The sequence below is a fragment of the Pygocentrus nattereri genome, chromosome 13 (genome assembly GCF_015220715.1).
Source record: "Pygocentrus nattereri isolate fPygNat1 chromosome 13, fPygNat1.pri, whole genome shotgun sequence".
Taxonomy (NCBI): Eukaryota; Metazoa; Chordata; class Actinopteri; order Characiformes; family Serrasalmidae; genus Pygocentrus; species Pygocentrus nattereri.
The window spans coordinates 10,053,447-10,072,888 of record NC_051223.1 but is presented as its reverse complement, the minus strand read 5'-3'; the positions used below and the strand labels follow the sequence as shown (position 1 = coordinate 10,072,888).

Below are 19,442 nucleotides of genomic sequence, written 5' to 3'. Positions count from 1 at the left end.
AACCATTTCACACCAAACTGATCTGAAAGAGTCTGAACAACTGAGTTATGCAGAAAGTTTGCAGAGTTGGTGGACTTCCCCTTTTCAACAAAACTGAAAAGTGCCTATTTTCTTAAATAGAACATTTATTCCTTAAGATAAAAATATTATACAAAAACAAATCCCAATTTTAAACACCAATTTTTACACAGCACAACTGAAAAATAGTAAGAAAAGGAGATTTTTATATTGCACTTTGAAGAACAAACACCTCAGATGGTGCACTTTGGAATCAAACAGCAAGAAAAGTGAACAAAAAAATAGTGAAGGGCGCTTGTGAAGAGGGGACGTTGTCTTGCACTGATCTCTGTCAGTCTTTTCCAGGCTTTTTGAGTTTGCTCCTCAGCTCTGACATCATCAGTGGGTTTCCCATCCTACACACAAAGACACCACACATTCATTCAGGACTGAGTGAAATTTGCATAAACAGGTCCAATGCAGTTTCGACAGAATTAACCATGTAGATACTCGTGTACAGATTACAATGAATGTGTTTAAAGTATTGGGGTGTACCCAGGATGCCTTGGTGGAGTCCATTTGGGTTTGTTAGCCGGCTGCTCTTGCTTGACACTGTCCTCTTTTGGTCCTGTCTGTGTGTCAGATTTCTGAAAAGGAAGAAACTGACCATAATCAGTAACTCAGTATCTGCTCATTCAAATGCAGCGGTCTGTTAACATTTCCGCACACAGTCTAGTCAAATTGATTTTTGTGGATATGCTGCCCAGAGCGTGACCCATGAGAATGTTTGAATTGGCCTGCAAGAAACCCTATACTGAGAAACGCATGGTATCTTGTTAGGGCTGAATGATTTGGGGAAAGTATCCAATTGTGAGATCATGAATACATCTTTATAAGGTGGCTGCTACACTCTATTCGATAGGGTGAGGAGCTCGGTCATCCGGGAGGAGCTCGGAATAGAGCCGCTACTCCTCTGCATTGAGAGGAGCCAGTTGAGGTGGTTCGGGCATCTGATCCGGATGCCCCCTGGATGCCTCCCGGTGGGGTGTACCAGGTATGGCCTACTGGGACAAGACGCCAGGGTCGTCCTAGAACCCGCTGGAGGAATTATATCTCCAAGTTGGCCTGGGAGTGGCATGGGATCCCTGGGAATGAGCTGGAGGAAGTTGCAGGGGACAGGGTCGTCTGGGATTCTCTGCTCTCCCAACTGCTACCGCGACCCTATCTGGACTAGCGGTTAATGATGATAATGATCATGATGATGATGATGATCTAATTGTGATTTTAACGGCCATCATTGCAATTTAAATGCAGTTATTTACTGATGCAGTAGAACCCGAGAAATAACATCACGGCTGTGATTTGGTCGCCGTAGATCATTACAGATATTATGTTATATCGATAACACACTCCAGCAGCACTGCTGTGTCTGATCCACTCAGACCAGTACACACACTAACACCATTACGTCAGTGTTACTGCAGTGCTGAGAATGACCCACCACCCAAATAGTACCTGCTCTGTGAGGGTCCATGGGGGTCCTGACCACTGAAGAACAGGGTAACAAAGTATCAGAGAAACAGATGGACTACAGTCTGTAACTGTAGAACTACAAAGTGCAGCTATGCAGTAAGTGGAGCTGATAAAATGAACAATGAGCGCAGAAACAAGGAGGTGCTCAGAATGTTATGCCTGATTGGTGTATATGTGTGTATCGTTTTGTCTTTTTGGCCAGTGTGAAAAAGTGTGTGCACCTATCAGCTGTATATTCTATGTGAAAAATCCAGTTGTTGCTGTTGTTTGCATGCCTGTGTCTGGGTGAGTGGGCTCTCTGTTTCCCCCTCATCCCTCATTTTTTTGCCAGCTTCAGTTTTCCTCAATGCCGGGAAACCTGCACCCAGACCTGAACATAACAAAACAAACAAACAAACAAATAAACAAAAGAACAAGAAAAACACAAACTACCTCCACAGCAGAGTGTTTTCACAGGTGTACAGCAAAAAGGCCAACGCTATCACAATAAAAGTCTCTTATAATTCTACACTCTTAAAAATGATGCTTCTTCAAGGGTTCTTTACTAAAGAAAATGGTTCTATAGAACACCATAATATCATGAAACAATTCTTCAGATTGATGTGCTGTATATGGTTCTCTGTGGAACCTTTTTGAAAAGGGTGGTTCTATATAGCACCAAAAAGGGTTCTGCTACTGTTACAGTGTCAAGCCTGTAACAACAGAAGCACATTTTTGGTGCTACTTAGAACCCTTTTAAAAAAAGTTCTATATTGATCCATCACAATAAGGGTCCTATATACTTGAACACAAAAAAGATGGTTCTTCAAATGTTCTTGTAAAGGCAATGGTTCATATAACACTCAAAGAACCCTTTTCAAAAAGGTTCTATGCAGAACTATCACAATAATTTTACACTCTTGAAAACTTTGGTTCTTCAAGGCTTCTTTAGTAAAGAAAATGGTTCTGTATAACACCATGAACACTCAAAGAACCCTCTGCATGAATAAAGGTTCCTTGCAGAGTAAACTGGTTCTTTAGACTGACGGACAATTTGCTGTGGACGGTTATAAATAGAACTTTGTGAAAAGGGTTCTATTTTGCACCAAAATGGTGTTCTTCTGTTGTTACGATGCCAAGCCTGTAACATTAGCAGAATCGTTTTAGGTGCTCCATCAATCTGAAGAACACGTTAATGATGCAAAGAACCCTTTAAATCACACAAAAGGGTTAAGTGTTCATGGTTCTATATAGAACCACTGTCTTTACTAAAGAACCCTTGACGAACCATCTTTTGAAGTGTGTACTGTTTACTTGATTTCTATTGAAAACTATTTACTAAACACTTTATGAATGTATAGCATCACCACGGCTGCTAATAATAAAAAGAATCAATAAATATTAAATACTAATAAGTATTAGTTATTGTGTCTTGTTGAAACAGAAGAATTGCTAAGTATTTAAACTGGAATTTGTCTTTTACTGAATTAGAACATCAGAGTTTTCCAACCTACCAGGCAGTTTGAACCCTATGACCTTCTGCGGTGTTGCGACCGCTTCTCCATGAGTCCTCCTCAGAGGACCGGGCTGAGGAGGGCGAGCAGGAGCCAGGGGCTCCACGGACGGCATGTTTATGAGCGTACGGGGGTCTTTGGGTGGTCGAACATGGGGGTTTTTCACTGCAATTTTTGACTTCTGGACAGTGCAGTCCAACGATGAGACCTTCAGTGAGGAAAGTGGAACAACAACTGCAGTCAGTTCTGAACTTCACATTAAATCCAATAATGATCAATGAGAGTGAAACCCATGGCACACGAGCCCAGCGTTCCCCACAGACACCAGTACTCTCATGTTGAGAACAGAGGAGAACATTCTAGAACAGGGCAAATGAGGAGGACATTCTAGAACAGTGTAAATGTGGGGCATTCTAGAGCAAGGGTGTAACGATTCCAATATGGTACAATAAAACTGAATGTAAAAGTTTATGCACATGCTTAAAAAAGATGGTTCTTCAACGGTTCTTTAGTAAAGAAAATCATTCTATGTAGAACCATGAATACTCAAAGAACCCTTTGCATGATTAACGGTTCTTTGCATGGTGAAAGGGTTCTTCAGAGTGATGGAGAATGTGCTTTGGATGGTTCTATATAGAACATTTTTGAAAACAGTTCAATACAGCACCAAAACGGGTTCTTCTATGTGTATCAAGCTGGACATCGTAACAATAGAAGAACCCTTCTGGGGGGCATGATCAAAGAGTTCCTTGCAAAAGGTTTTTTTGCTTGATGGTGAACGTGCTGTATATGGTTATATATAGACCTTTTTGAAAAGGGTTCTATATAGCACCAAAACAGGTTCTTCTGTTGTAGCAAGCTTCAAAAAACCCTTGAAGATCCATCTTTTTAAGAGTGCATATAGAAGCACTCTTAAAAAGATGGTTCTTCAAGGGTTTTTTGGTAAAGAAAATGGTTCTATATAGCACCTAAAATGTTTTTTCTATTTTTTTGAAAAAGTTTTTATTTATTTATTTATTTTTTTAAATAGAGTGTAGAACCAGCTACAACACACAGACCATCAATCTGAAGAACATTTTCATGACAAAGAACCCTTTAATCATGCAACAACATGCTTCTAGAACAGTGTAGACAGGAATTATATGGTCTAGATTAGCGTCAATAGAAAAGAACATTTTAAAACCGTGTGAATGGGGAACACAGCGTACTTTGCATGATGAAAGGGTTCTTCGGACTGATGTAAAATGTGCACTAATGTGCTATATCGGTTTCTATACAGAACCTTTTTTTGAAAAGGGTTCTATATAGCACCCAAAAGAGTTGTTCTACTGTGACGCTATCAAGCTTGTAACATCAGAAGAACCCTTTTCAAAAAGGGAACAGAACCATCTACAGCACATTTGTGCACATTTTCCATCAATCTGAAGAACCTTTCATGATGCAAAGAACACAAATCATGTAAAGGGATCTTTGAGTGTTCATGGTTCTATATGGAACCATTTTCTTTACTTAAGAACAAACTATTTTGCAGAATTCATGTGTAAAAGCAATAAAACAATGGCGATCCTGTGTTACAGTGAACATCACATCTGTGACAATCTCACATATAAATTCACTAATACGCTGTTTAAATGGGTTCTAAGCTGGAGATGTTCTGTAATGAGTGAGATCTGAGAGATCTGGGCCCAATGTGTGGGACTAGAGAGGTATAATGCATGTGTGCAGTGCACATTCTGAACATATTAACATCAGCCTGTGAATGCAAGGCACATTTTCAGGCCCTTCGTAGATCTGCCTTGGATCTCACTGAATTGGATTCTGAATATCGCTACACCCTTGTTCTGGACACTTCCCAGGCACACACCCATGTTTGGATTTGGTGGAGAACATTAGGTGGGTGTGCTCTGGTTATTAAACATAGTCACCTGCTGAAGTAAAAGATCAGTTGTTGCCCAGCTCCTCGACTTAGACGATTCATCTTCTACATCCCTGGTCATTTTTTCTGACCCTCTCTTCAATGCAGGTCTGCTTTTTTCCTGTATGTTCGCATTACTGTCTACTTCTGCTTCATCATTGGCTTTTTGACCACTCTTTTCCTTGGCAAAGAGCTCTACGTTCTTCAATTTCTGAGGGTTCTCCCCGCAGGCCTCACTTTCAATGTCCATTGTTTCTGCTTGTGAATGTTTCCTGTCCTCCAGTGTATTCTTAGAAAACTCACTGTGCACCTGCAAGGCTGTACAGTCTGACGTTTCCACATCACTTTCCTTCTCCTTTGTTTCGGTCTGAACATCTTCATTTGATAAGCTCTGAGCTTCCTTGAAGTTTTGGGTCGGCCCACTTGTTATTTCCTCCACGACTCCCAGCGAAGTCACCGTGGCCTTTATTTCATCCTGCAATCCAATCTTGGCCTCATCGGGATCTCTCTGCATCTCCAGGGCTTCGTCAGTGTCTTTCTGCATGCTCCTTCGTATCTCTGACATTTGCCGATTCATTGGTTCACTCTCTGGTAGGCTTGAAGCCCCTGAGTATCCAATCAGGACTTCGGTTTCAACGTCAGATCTGTCTTGCATGGTCCATTCTCCATGGTTTAATGGAACCTGACCTTCATCCAGAATAGAAGCTGATGTTCTGAATGTTTCCAAGGCCTCCACTGCTGTCAGAGAGGATTCACTTTCTGTTTTTGCATAGATTTCTGATTTTGCTCGCACACATTTCACTTCTGTTGTGCCCTGGTCACTCTGAGCTGTTAGCTTAATATGTGTTTCCGGCACTTCCACTTTTGGTTCAGTAACATTGGCCTTTGTTTCCACACTCTGGTTTGTTATCAACTCAGCACGTGCTGCAAAGGAGTCCTCTGGTTGGTCTAGTTCCTGTAGCGAAGGCCTCGGCATGACATCAGAGGTTTCATAGTCTTGCTCTAAAGATTTTGCTTCTCGTTGCATTTCATTGACTCGTGCTTCTGACTTTTCTTGCGTAGATTCTTCTTCAAGGTTGGACTGGCCCATAGTTTCCTGCAGAGCCAGTGCTTCTCTAACTGTCAGCTGCCCAAAACTTCTCTCTGCTGATTTCTTCACATCATCCGCTGCAACTTCTCCTCTGACCTGTTGAAATTCTGAAGTGGTTTCAGTCTGGTTTCCAGGCCCTGTATCTACTGACTCACTGCCTTGCTTAATCACCAACTCTGCTACTTGCAATCCAATGAGATTGTGCGATGTGCCATCTACAAGCTCCACTTCTGCTTTCAGGACTGGTTCTTCTTCTATATCCCCTTTACAGTGTTTAAATTGATCTGCTTCCACAATAAATGCTGAGAAATCAGTTCCACCATCCACTTGCTCATTTCCAGATGTCACTTTCACCATTAGGTCCATTTTGCAGATGGCTTGAAGCCCTTTTTCATCAGTTTCAGCATTTTCCATCCGAGTCATCACAGGTTCCTCCAATAATTTGTAATCAGTCACCACTATTTCCTCAGTAAATTGCACTTGGGCTTCCGGCTCTGACTCACAGATGTCTTGGTCTTGTCCAAAAAGTTCCACAGTTTCCATCTGTTCTGTTACAGGTTCCTCCAACAATTGTACTTCCTCGGTACATTCATCCAATGTTGACTTGTAGACATCAACAATTTCAGCAGCTTTGGATTCACTGAACTGCTGATCTGCTTCATCTGGTGCTGTTCCCACAGTCTCATGCTTTGCTTCTGCAATGACTGCTTCTCTTTCTGGGGCCATCTTTTCAATTTTGCTAATAGGCTCTGAATCCTCTTTATATATTTCTGCATGTTCAATCTGTCCTGTCACAGGTTCCTTCAAAGGTTCATGTATTGTCTCGACTATTTCCTCTGTGAATTCAGTGTAGGTTTCGTCCAGCTTTGTCTCAAAGATGTCAAAAGCTTTGGATTCACTGAACTGCTGACCATCTTGTGCTGTCCCCACAGTCTCTTGCTTTGGTTCCTTGATAATCACGTCTCTTTCAATAATTCCACTAATTGGTTTTGGCTCTTTTTCATAAACTTCTACATGTTCAATCAGTCCTGTCACAGGTTCCTCCAAAGGTTCATGTTTAGTCTTGACTGTTTCCTCTGTAAATTCAATCTGGACGTCCAGTTTGTGAGCGATTCCAGAAGCTATGAATTCACTTAACTGCAGTCCTACTTCATGCTGCCCATCTGCAGCCACTTGCTTCGTTCCCTCAATGATGACATTGATCATTTCTCCTTCTGGTGCCTTGTTTTCATTAATTGTGCTGACTGGTTCTGATTCTTTTTCATAAACTTCTATATGTTCAATCAGTCCGGTCACAGGTTCCTCCAAAGGTTCACGGGTTGTCTCGACTGTTTCCGCTGTAAATTCAATCTGGGGTCCACCCAGCTTTGACTCAAAGATGTCAAAACCTTCAGATTCACTGAACTTCTGACCTGCTTCATGCTGTCCATCCTTTACCGTTCCCACTGTCTCCTGCTTTGTTTCCTCATTGACAGCATCAATTACTTCTCTTTCTGGTGTTGTCTTGTTTTCAATACGTTTACTAAAGCGTTCTAGGTCTTGTCCAAAAGGTTCTGCGTTGTCCATCTGTTCTGTTACATGTTCCTCCAACAATTCAGATTCAGTCTCCACCATTTCCTCAGTGAATTCCTCCAGCTTTGAATCACAGACAACAATTTCAGCAGGTTTGGAATCACTAAACTGCTGACCCGCTTCATCTGGTGCTGTTTCCACCGTCCCTTGCCTGGATTCCTCCATTATCGCTTCTCGTTCTGGGGCTGGTTCTGGTTCTTTTTCATAAACCTCTACATGTTCAGTCTGTCCTGTCACAGGTTCCTCCAAAGGTCCATGTTTAGTCTCGACTATTCCCTCTGGAAACTCAATCTGGGCTTTGTCCTGGTTTGACCCAAAGATGTCAAAAGCTTTGGATTCACTGAACTGCTGACCATCTTGCACTGTCCCCACAGTCTCTTGCTTTGGTTCCTCGATGATCACCTCTCTTTCTGGTGTCTTCGTTTCAATAATTAGGCTAATTGGTTCTGGCTCTTCTTCATAAACCTCTGCATTTTCAACCTGTCTTGTCACAGGTTCCGCCAAAGGTTCACGTTTAACCTCCACTCTTTCTCCAAGTTGAGCTTCAACCATTGACCCATGGATGTCCAGTTTGTCAGCAATTTCAGAAGCTATGAATTCGCTTAACTGCTGTCCTGGTTCATGCTGCCCATCTGCAGCCACTTGCTTTGCTTCCTCATCAACCATTTCTCTTTCTAGCACCTTCTTTTCAATAATTTTGCTGGATGGTTCTGGTTCTTTTTCATAGACTTCTACATGGTCAATCTGTCCTGTCACAGGTTCCTCCAAAGGTACATGCTTAGTCTCAACTGTTCCCTCTGTAAACTCAAACTGGGATTCATCCAGCTTTGACTCAAAGATGTCAAAAGCTTTGGATTCACTGAACTGCTGACCATCAGGCTCATCCAATAATTTATATGCAGTCTCAATTCCCTCAGTTTGGTCTTCAACCAGCTTTGATGCAGAGATGCCAAGAGTTTCAGCTGCTTTGGACTCACTTAACTGCTGCCTCGCTTCACATTCTTCAATATTATTGATTGGCTCCCTTTCTGGTGCTGCTTGGATCTTTTTTTCAATAATTTTGCTGATTGATTCTGGCTCTTCTTCATATGTTTCTGTATTTTCAATCTGTCCTGTCACAGGTTCCTCCAAAAGTTCATGTTTAGTCTGAACTATTTCCTCTGTAAATTTAATCTGTTCTTCATCCAGCTGTGACTCACACACATCAACAGTTTTAGTTTCAATAAACTGCTGACACGTCTCATGCTGCCTATCTTTTACTGTTCCCACAGCATCTTGCTTTGTTTTCACATTGTTGACATCAATCACTTCCCTTTCTGGTGTCGCCGTGGCCTTGTTTTCAGTCGTTTCCACCACTTTGAGTTCTTTGTTCAAAAGGTCTCCTTGTTCCCTTGCTGAGGATACCAAATCATCTGCCATCTGTGATGTACATTCATCATCTTCATCGTTTGTGTCCTCGTCATCAGTGGGTTCCTTCTCTACTGAGACTTCTACAATATCTGCAAAATGTCCTTTCTCAGCAGACTCATCCATTGCTTCCCTTTCTCTATTAGCACGTTCGCTCTTTACCATGTCATCAGTCTCATTTTCACTCCTTCTAGCATCTACATCCTTATCACTCGCAGAAACACTGAAGTCTTGGCTGCCCTTAGTGGACACAGGTGGACAAACTTGGTCAACGCTTGCAACAAGCTCATTTGTTCTGGCTGCCTCATTGTTTTCTGATGTGTCCTTGTTATCCCGCTGCTCCTGTGCTTTCTTGTCCTCCGACTGTCTCTCCTGAACCCCAGTGCTCCACACCACACCACTGCTAGTGGGTCTGCCCATGTGCTCCCTGCGTACCTTCCCCTTTTCCCATTGAGCGGCGGCGGTCCGCACGCTGACCCCACTCTGGGGTCTCTCACTCTGGCCCTGTGCTTGTACCGCACTTCGTTCTTGCTCTTCTTCATTTTCCTTTAACTCCTTGTAACTCTTTGCCACTGCATCTTCCTGTTGAACGTGTTTGCTGTGGTCATCTTCGCTTGTGACCTCTGGTCGCAGATATCTTCCCACGGCCCCAGAGAGGAAACCCTGCACACACACACACACACACACACACACACACACACACACACACAGAGCAAGAAAATAAGAGAGTCGGTCAGTGTCTGTCTGTGAGACTTAAGTTAGATTTAAGATTCAGGAGTTTTATAGTGATATACACAGTAAACAGGCAGTTACACTGAACAATGGACTTCTGACTCCTCTGTGCACAAATAATAAAATGACCTGTGCAGTTTTGTGCAGCTATAATAAAGTGCCTACAGAGCTCTCGTTCATGTGTTTATTCAAAGGGCAGGTCTCTTGTAGGGTAAATGTCCAGTTACAAAACATACACAACTCCAAAACACTAAATGCTAAACTACTAGCCCGAAAAACTGTGACGACTATTCTCACTCTCAGTGTAAATGTATGAAGCACTAATGGCTACAGTTACAACAAACCTGCATCACCATGAGGAGCTTTTTACAGAATTAAAATATACACGAGCAGGCATAACATTGTGAGCGCCTCCTTGTTTCTATGCTCATTGTCCATTTTATCAGCTCCACTTACTGTATAGGTGCACTTTGTACAGTTACAGACTGTAGTCCATCTGTTTCTCTGATACTTTGTTAACCCCTTTTACCCTGTTCTTCTGCAGTCAGGACCCCCATGGACCCCTCACAGAGCAGGTACTATTTGGGTGGTAGATCATTCTTAACACTGCAGTAACACTGGTGTGGTGGTGGTGTGTTAGTGTGTGTTGCACTGGTCTGGGTGGATCAGACACAGCAGTGCTGCTGGAGTTCTCAAACACTGTGTCCATTCACTGTCCACTCTATTAGACACTCCTACCTTGTCAATCCACCCTGTAAATGTAAAGTCAGAGACGATAGCTCATCTGCTGCTGCACAGTTTGTGTTGGTCATCCTTTAGTTCTTCATCACTGGACGCTGCCCACAGGACATTGACGTGTTTAAAAACTCCAGCAGCACTGCTGTGTCTGATCCACTTAGACCAGCCCAACACACACCAACACACCACCACCACATCAGTGTACCTGCAGTGCTGAGAATGATCCATCACCCAAATAGTACCTGCTCTGTGAAGGTCCATGGGGGTCCCGACCACTGAAGAACAGGGTAACAAAGTATCAGAGAAACAGATGCACTACAGTCTGTAACTGTAGAACTACAAAGCGCCCCTATATAGTAAGTGGAGCTGATAAAATGGCCAAGAGCGCAAAAACAAGGAAGTGTACATAATGTTATGCCTGATCGGTCTGAGTCTACATAAAAAAAAAAAAATTTATTTGTTTTTGTAGCTTTTAAAGACAGCCTCTCAGCGCATAAAATGTTCTTGAAAAAAGTTCATAAGTAAGTACATTACACAGCCAAACGTATGTGGAGTTTAGGTGTTTCAGCTACAGCCATTGCTAACCAGTTCAAAATCAAGCACAGAGCCACATGCAATCTCCTCAGACAAACCCTGGCAGTGACTAATCATTCCACCTTTGCCACATGTCAGTTCCTGAAATCTCTACTCTGCTAGATCTGTCCCGGCCAGCTGCAAGTGCTGTTACTGTGAAATGGAAGCATCTAAGAGCAACAACAGCTCAGCCGGTAGACCACACAGAGTGGAGCCATCAAGTCATGAAGAGTGCACCCTGAGAAGGTTATGCCGAATCACTCAAAGAGTCACAGACTGCCTCTGAAGGCAAATTAACACAAGAACTGTGCATCAGGAGCTTCATGAAATGGATCTCCATGGCCAAGTAGCTGCACACAAGCCTAAGATCACAATGTACAATGCCAAGTGTCGGCTGGAGTGGTGTAAAGCATGGGTTCTCAATCTTTGCCACCACGAGGCCAATGTTTTTGTCTCTATGAAGGGCCTCAAGAAAACGTTTTTTTTTGTTTTTTTTTTTCCCAAATACTTCATTTTGGGGTAATTTATAGCAATGTGTATGCAACGTGCATCATAAAATATCAACAGAACAGTAGCAAAAAAGTGTTGTTGGTGGACAGTCAAAACATCGGTGGAAGAATTTTTTGTTTTTAGTCAAGAGGCAAAAAGCTTTTGTGCTCCATTTTCACAGGCCTTTACCATTTGGAATAATTTTGTAGCCTTTTTTTAAATTGTTAAGTCAATTATTTTTTTATTTTTATGACAAAGTGCCATTACAGACCCAGTATGGAGAACTGGCACCCACTAAGTACTGGCCTAAGGGCCAGCAGAGGGAGTTTCAAGGCCCACTTGTGGGCCCAGTTGTGGATTGGTAGAAAGCGCTGCCACTGGACTCTGGAGCAGTGGAAGTTAGATGAACTGATAGATGAATCTGGGTTTGGCGGATGAAGAACGCCACCTACCGGAATGCAGAGTGCCAACAGTAAAGTTTGGTGGAGAAGGGATAATGAGCTGGGTTTTCCAGGGTTTGGGCCCCTTAGTTGCAGTTAAATGTAGTGTTAAATGTTACATCGTACAAAAGATATTTTACAGAATTATATGCTTCCAGCTTTGTGTCAGCAGTTTGGAGATGAGCCTCTCCTGTTCAAGCATGATTGACCCCCTGTGCACAAAGCAGCTCCATAAAGACATGGTTTGAGGAGTTTGATGTGGAGGAACTTCTCATATCATCAATATATCCATCAGCTTTATCAAACAACATATTTTATGTCCCTAACATGCAGCCCTAAAGCTATTGTGTGCTCCATACCATTTAATAAGTATAACATATAATATGATTCACAAGTATTTTAAAATGCTGTAGTTTGTGGTAAATGCATATTTTTATATTGTACCCATCAATTTAGTGACCATTCTTATTCCATAAACTCACATCAGTCTAGAAATATTCTAACATGCCTTTTTTTATACAGCGTTAAGCAAGTTATTCATGACTAGTCAGTTTTTCCACAGACCGGAATCTGTGAAAATGTGCAGTGAGTCATACTGTGGCCTTCGTTTTCACAAACTGAGATGATTGTGTGAGTGTTTTCAGGGCATGCAGTGTCAACACCTTTATCAGACAGGCCCCAAAACATTGACACAATCAACCCGGATTATGAAAAGGAAGCCTGCAGTCTAAGCTTAATTAGATGAACCTAAAACTGCAGTCTTAACATATTCAGATAACAGTAAAAGTTTCAGTATTAACTTATTTTAAGGTTTCTTTGAAATTCCACTGAATTCCACTGAAACTTTAAAATCTCAGCATAATAAATAGATGTAAAAAGAGCCATTCATTGTGGTTTGGTGTGAAACCCTCTGTTCTAGATAAACTTATCAAGTCACAATTGTTTATAGTGGTGGTGATAGGAACCAGATGTCCACCTCTAAAAGCTCCCTCACAGAAAGTTACTACAGGAAATGGTTATGAATTCACTGTCTGATGACTGAGACACAGTTTTACGATAGCTATGAAAAGGATTTGGCCTAAAATATTTTTTTTTTATCCATGCAAACATAGTGGAGCGATACATGCAGGGCATAAGCAATAATCTAAAGCAATAATATCATCAACAACATCCCATATAAAAACTCACATAGGTTCACTGGTGGTTCTGTATAGTAAATAAAATGTCTATATTTGTGTTGTGGTCATGGTGACCCCTGGTTCCCATCACCACCACTGTAAAGAAATCTTTAGAGTCTCTACAATCAACCATTTCACACCAAACCCACTCTGAACGACTGTTTAGATCTCAAACACTGAATTATGCAGAAATTTTGAAAAATTGGTGGAATTACGCTTTAATTCTATTTGCCTTGACTCCCACACGCTTCAAAAACCTGGATTACTGAAAACCTCATAGACATCACCTGAAAAGTAGGCGCTTCCCTTCCCTTAGGAACTCTTTGGGGGGTTTTAAGGGGAATTATATCAATTTTTAAATTTTTTCACATGATAAAGTTGCTGATATGTATATAAAGTCATTCAGAGTGGTTTGATATGAAATGGTTCACTATAGAGAAACAGTGAGTAGGATTTCTTTACAGTGGAGGTGATGGGAACCAGACGTCGCCATGACTATAACACAGATATAGACATTTTATTTACTATCCAGAACCACCAGTGATCCTACACACATCTGAATGATGATATGTAACACATATCTAAAATAATAAATAATAATAATGATAATAATAATGAATTCATAACCATGTCATGTAGGAACTTTCTGTGAGGAGCTTTTAGAGGTGGACGTCTGGTTCCTATCACCACCACTGTGAACAGTTCTGACTCGGTAAGTTTCTCTAGAACAGAGCATTTCACACCAAACGACTCGGTTTACATCTTAACCACTTCATTAAGCTTACATTTTGGAAATGAGTCAAGTCTTGAACATAACTTCTAAATCACCGTGAAATAACCGGACACTGACTCACCCAGACTGTCCAAATGGTGCGACCAATTCGGTTCATTGAGCTTTCGGACCCCTCCATCGCCGCAGAGCCTCAAACTGAGCTTGGCAGCTGATGAAAGGTGACAAGAGACCCGGCGGGTTTTCCCTCAATGTCGAGTCAAACACGCAAAAAGGCATAAAGCCGGCCGAGGCGCGTTTCTGTGTTGCTCAGGTCGCAGCTCCTCGGTTCCTGAGGCTCAAAAGACTTTTCGTCTGAAGGAGGAAGGGGACGGTGAAGTCAGACCGAAGAGAAGCACGAGTTGAAGTTTGCCTCTCGTTGGCCAGCGTCTTATTAGAATTCTCCGTTCCACCTTAAATGGCGCTGCAGTCACAATTAAGGTGGAACGGAAAATTCGAATAGGAAGCCAGCTTGAGCTTTTTCAGGCCTCGATATCACAGCCAATGGCGACAGCAGAGGACGTGTGATGGTCTGTGGTGAGAAAAAGTCAGACTTGTTCATTAAACACCATTAGAGCTGCAGTGTCCGACCACAAAACACTGAGAGACTTCTCTAAAACAGCCCGCCATAGCACAGCTAGCCCACTTCCCTTCACTGCTCTACACTCACTGTACGTTTTAGCACAAAGGAGGACATCCAGTCATTTTTTCAGAGGTCAGTTTGTCATATTTGTGTACAATTATACACCAAAAACAAGCATTTATTACTATCTGACCAGCCTTTCTTTAGGTCATGGCATTAGACACACTGTGCCTTTACAGGGCTGTATCTGTATTATAGAAAACTGAATTCTCCTCACTTATTTTTTAAAATAAAATTTCTCCTCACTTATTTTAAAAATAAATTTAAAAAAAATGAGTATGAAACTTTAGCAGTGTAGCAAATATTTCACTTTGCTGTGATATGGGCCCTTAAACTAAACTAAACTAAAGTGGAAGTAAAAAACAATGCAGGAAAAATGTAGGGTGTGGGCCCTTTAAAAGAGATGTGTGTAAATGAGATCTGTTCTGATTGGCTGCATCATACTGTATATGCATATATATATATATATATATATATATATATATATATATATATATATATATATATATATATATATATATGTATATATATATGCTGTGATATGGGCCCTTTAAACAATCAACCTAGTCACCTTAAAGGGCCCATATCATGGAAAACTGCATTTATCGAACTTTTTTTTAATACTTTGTTGTAGTATGTAAACACTGTTATACTCAGTCGAGTCACATCATTAAGACCACTTTGTGTCCACAAGCTGGTGGTGGCAGCGTTATGGTCTGGGGAGTGTTTTATGGCATCATCCATGGGGAAGGCACTCTCAGCTGATCTGGGTATGAATCCATCCTTGCAGATCACACACCCATAGATGCTGATTGTCTTGGTGGATTCCCTGGGTGGATGGGCTCTTCCACCAATACAATGCGACACGTCACACAGCTGGAAATGTCTGACATTGAGTGGAAGAGCATGACCAAGACTTCCATGTACTGTCTTGGCCCCCTAATTCCCCAGACTTGAACCCAGTTGAGCATCTGTGGGACCACCTCGATTGTGTTCGCTCTATGGATCCTCCCCCGCACCCCCTCTAGCAGCTTTGGGATGCACTGCAGTCAGCCTGGCTCCAGATACAGTGACAACCTACCAGAACCTTATTGAGTCACTCCCAGTCCGTCTGCCTGCTGCACATGGCGGTTACTCTGGATATTAGCTGGTGGTCATAATAATGCGATTTGACTGTAGTTTAAAATGACCTATTCAATATGCAGTCTGTTCATTTTCTTCATTTTGAATTCATGTTTGTGATGTCACAAAAGCCAACACACTTACATATAATGCAGTATAGCCCTGACACTATAATCACGCTGAAGCTATAAGGAGTGTTTCAGCCTGGACTGCTTTTTGAATAAGGCACAGCCAATCAGAACAGAGCTCGTTTGCATACTTCAGTCTTAAAGGCACAGCAACAGGAACGGCCTGTTTATTTCCAAGGGATAAATAGAGGTTGCAAAACGGTCATGTGAAAATTAATTATGATTCTTTTTGGTACATAAAACCACACAAACACCTCAGTGGAAGTGATAAAATACCAGAAAAATGTAGGACGTTGGCTGAACGAATTAGTCTGAATGATAGACGTGCTTAGCACTCTTCAGCTGATGAAATGTGTCCCACCACGTGATGATAAAGCCTGTGAGCGTTTTATCATCATGTGGTGAGACTTGTTTCATCTGCTGAAGAGTGCTAAGCATTTTAGTGGTGCATATGTGGCTGCTGTTCCGTTGTGGTGGAGTTTAGATGCTGGCCAACTTTAAACACAAGGCCTAAACGAGCCTCTTTACTACTGCTGTACTACCCACTGTCCACACCTCTCTCTCTCTCTCTCTTTCTCATGTACACACACAGGAACAAAAGACACTTCCTGTATGCTATGTTTTGTATCACCGATAAGCAACAATGACCAAAAGCACAAACAAAACCACAAATATAACTATAATGTGCTTTTATTTGTCACCTGATTCAGGCTTGGCCCTTTTTCAAGGCCACCACAAGTGGGAGGAAATGTCTTTTGGTTTGTGTTCTGTTCTGTACGAAGTCTGTTGTAGTACAGTATGAACCTGAGTGCAGTTCATAAGTAATTGGACAGTGGCAGGCTTTTCATCGCCTTGGCTCTGCACACCAGCACAATGGATTTGAAATAGAGCAGTGTTGAAAGGGCACACATCAGCCTAGTAGTGGACGGTTTGGGCAAACATTTACAATTCAGATTATTGACAGTTTCAGTTTGTACCACAGTGTAGTGTGTTTATGCATGTTTATTCATATAAAACCTTTTATGCTTAAACATTGTAACCTTTTGTGTAGATTAATGATGGCATACTATTCTGAACATCCCTTCACTTTTAATGAGAACCATATTTAACACCTGAAGTAAATCTAAAACATTTTTTATTGGGCATAATAGTCAAAATAGACATGAACAATGTATAGACAGATGTTAGTATTGGTTTCAAATCCTAATGAGATAAAAGCATGCAAAGCCCACAGCGGCTTCTCTGGTGCAGCATTCTGGTTTATGCTGATTTGCATGCTAATATACCGGTAATGACAAAACTAATATCTTAAGAAGAATTTCTAAGTATGTATCTGTATATTCAATATACATATTGCCCACTACTGTTTTGGATTCGGTAATGTCATGAGAACCAGACTAATCTACATGTATCCACTTTTTCCTCCCACAGCAGTTTAGCCCCACCCTCTTATAGTTATAGTGCTTTTAGAATGAGGAACAACACATTGTTTTACATCATTTGTCTCATTTGAGCTTTAATCTATGACTGTCAGACGCTGCTGAAATTTAGTAAATATTAAAGCCGTTTACACTATCAGTTTCAGCTGAGGTGTTGTTTAGCTCTTGGTTTGCAGGCCGAGACCGTGTCGTTGCCTGAAGCAGCTGGCTGAGTGAGGAGCACAGCACACAGCTAGACTAGTGGCTAACAGCTAACCCCAAGAGACTGGCTTTTCCTTCCACTCTCTTTTCCTCCTGTTAACTCATTAACTCATGACAATCATGATGATGTTGCCCCTTTGACAACAAACTGGACTAACTGACCTTAGACTGCTACTTACAACACAAGAGGTGAGGGATGTTTGTGTGTTGCATTATCTGCATTTATTTGCATACTGGTGTAATGGTAATGTCAAAACTGGTATCTTAAGAAGAATTTCAACCACTATATTGCCCACTACTACATCAGCCTTTTTTGACCTCTGTAATGTCATGAGAACCAGACTAATCTACATGTATCCACCTTTTCTTCCTACAGCAGTTTAGCCCCGCCCACTCACATTCATAGTGCTTTTTAATGATGCACAACGCAGGACAGCCAATCAGAACAGAGCTCATTAATAAAAACAGTGATATAGAGATTGGAAAATGGTCATGTATAAATGAAGTATGACCATTTTGGTACATAAAATTGCGCAAATATTTTAAGTGCACCAAAACATGGCTCTTCAAGGGTTCTTGCATAAAGAAAATGGTTCTATATATAACCATGAATAGCACCAAAAAGGGTTCTTCTACTGTTACAATGTCAAGGTTGTAACAATAGAACACTTTTGGGTGGTATATAAAACATTATAAAAAAAGGTTCTATATAGAACCATCTGCAGCACATTCTCCATCAATCTGAAGAGCCCTTTCATGATACAAAGAACCGTTTACAGTTCTATACAGAGGCCTTTTTTTTTTTTTACTAACGAACCCTTGAAGAACCATTGTGCGCTGGTGCAAGTGGATCAGACACAGCAGTGCTGCTGGAGTTTTTAAACACTGTGTCCACTCACTGTTCACTCTATTAGACACTCCTACCTTATCGGTCCATCTTGTAGGTCTAAAGTCAGAGACGATAGCTCATCTGCTGCTGCACAGTTTGTGTTGGTCATCCTCTAGTCCTTCATCAGTGGTCACAGGACGCTGCCCACAGGACACTGTTGTCTGGATATTTTTGGTTGGTGGACTATTCTCAGTCCAGCAGCAACACAGGTGTTTAAGAACTCCAGCAGCACCAGCGCAACACACACTAACACACAACCATCACATCAGTGTCACTACAGTGCTCAGAATGCCCCCCCCACCCAAATAATACCTGCTCTGTGGGGGTCCTGTCCACTGAAGACCAGGGTGACTACAGTCTGTAACTGTAGAGCTACAGAGTGCTCCTATATGGTCAGTGGGGCTGATAAGATGGACAATGAGTGTAGACACAAGGTAGATGTACCTAATAAAGTGCTCAGTGAGTGTAGAGATGGAGTTAGAGAAACACATGCCTGCAAAATCTCTAATAGACTGTCTGAAATTTACAAAAACTTTATTGTAATGAACTTTTCACTTCTGCACAGAACTGTACAGCAACCTCAGCAAGAACAGCGCAGACCAGCAGAAATACCTCTGATACAAATGAACACCCTCAACATGCCCTGACACTTCAGCAGGTGGTACATCCAAGCCTCTGAGCGTTCAACATTCCTCAGCATGTGAGCTTTAAACTCTTTGATGCTTAACTCTTTAGGCACTTTAAACTCTTTAAGTCAAGAAAGTTTCATAAGCTCAGCTTATTGCTGGCACCTCTGTAACAGAAGTTACATCATTAGTAGTGAAATGTACATTACTGTGCAAATGTTTTAGGCATCTAGGCAAATTTTTAAACAATTGACCTCAGCAGTGAGTTTATCACAATATACATTAGAATAAAGTCGTATTCATAATTCAAATAAACATAAAAACAATAAAAAGTAACAAGAATTTCTTGGGTCCATATTTTTCCTGGACACCTTCACAGCCGCCACAGAGACTTGTTAATATCAATTACACCATGAGCTCAATTTACTGAAGCACTGATTGGTCAAACCAGGAGCTGCTTTTTAACTA

General features: G+C 41.5%; 1 protein-coding gene across 1 annotated transcript; it reads right to left on the bottom strand.

Moving 5' to 3' along the window:
- Positions 1-204: 204 nt before the first annotated feature.
- Positions 205-19,292, bottom strand: si:ch211-136m16.8 (titin). The gene is made up of 7 exons (XM_017695140.2): positions 18,661-19,292; positions 14,012-14,458; positions 4,949-9,670; positions 3,024-3,231; positions 1,806-1,900; positions 553-644; positions 205-413 (listed from the first exon to the last, which is right to left on the bottom strand). The coding sequence occupies exons 2-7, from the start codon at positions 14,066-14,068 to the stop codon at positions 350-352; spliced, it is 5,238 nt and encodes a 1,745-aa protein (XP_017550629.1). The 5' UTR covers positions 14,069-14,458; positions 18,661-19,292; the 3' UTR covers positions 205-349.
- Positions 19,293-19,442: the final 150 nt, after the last annotated feature.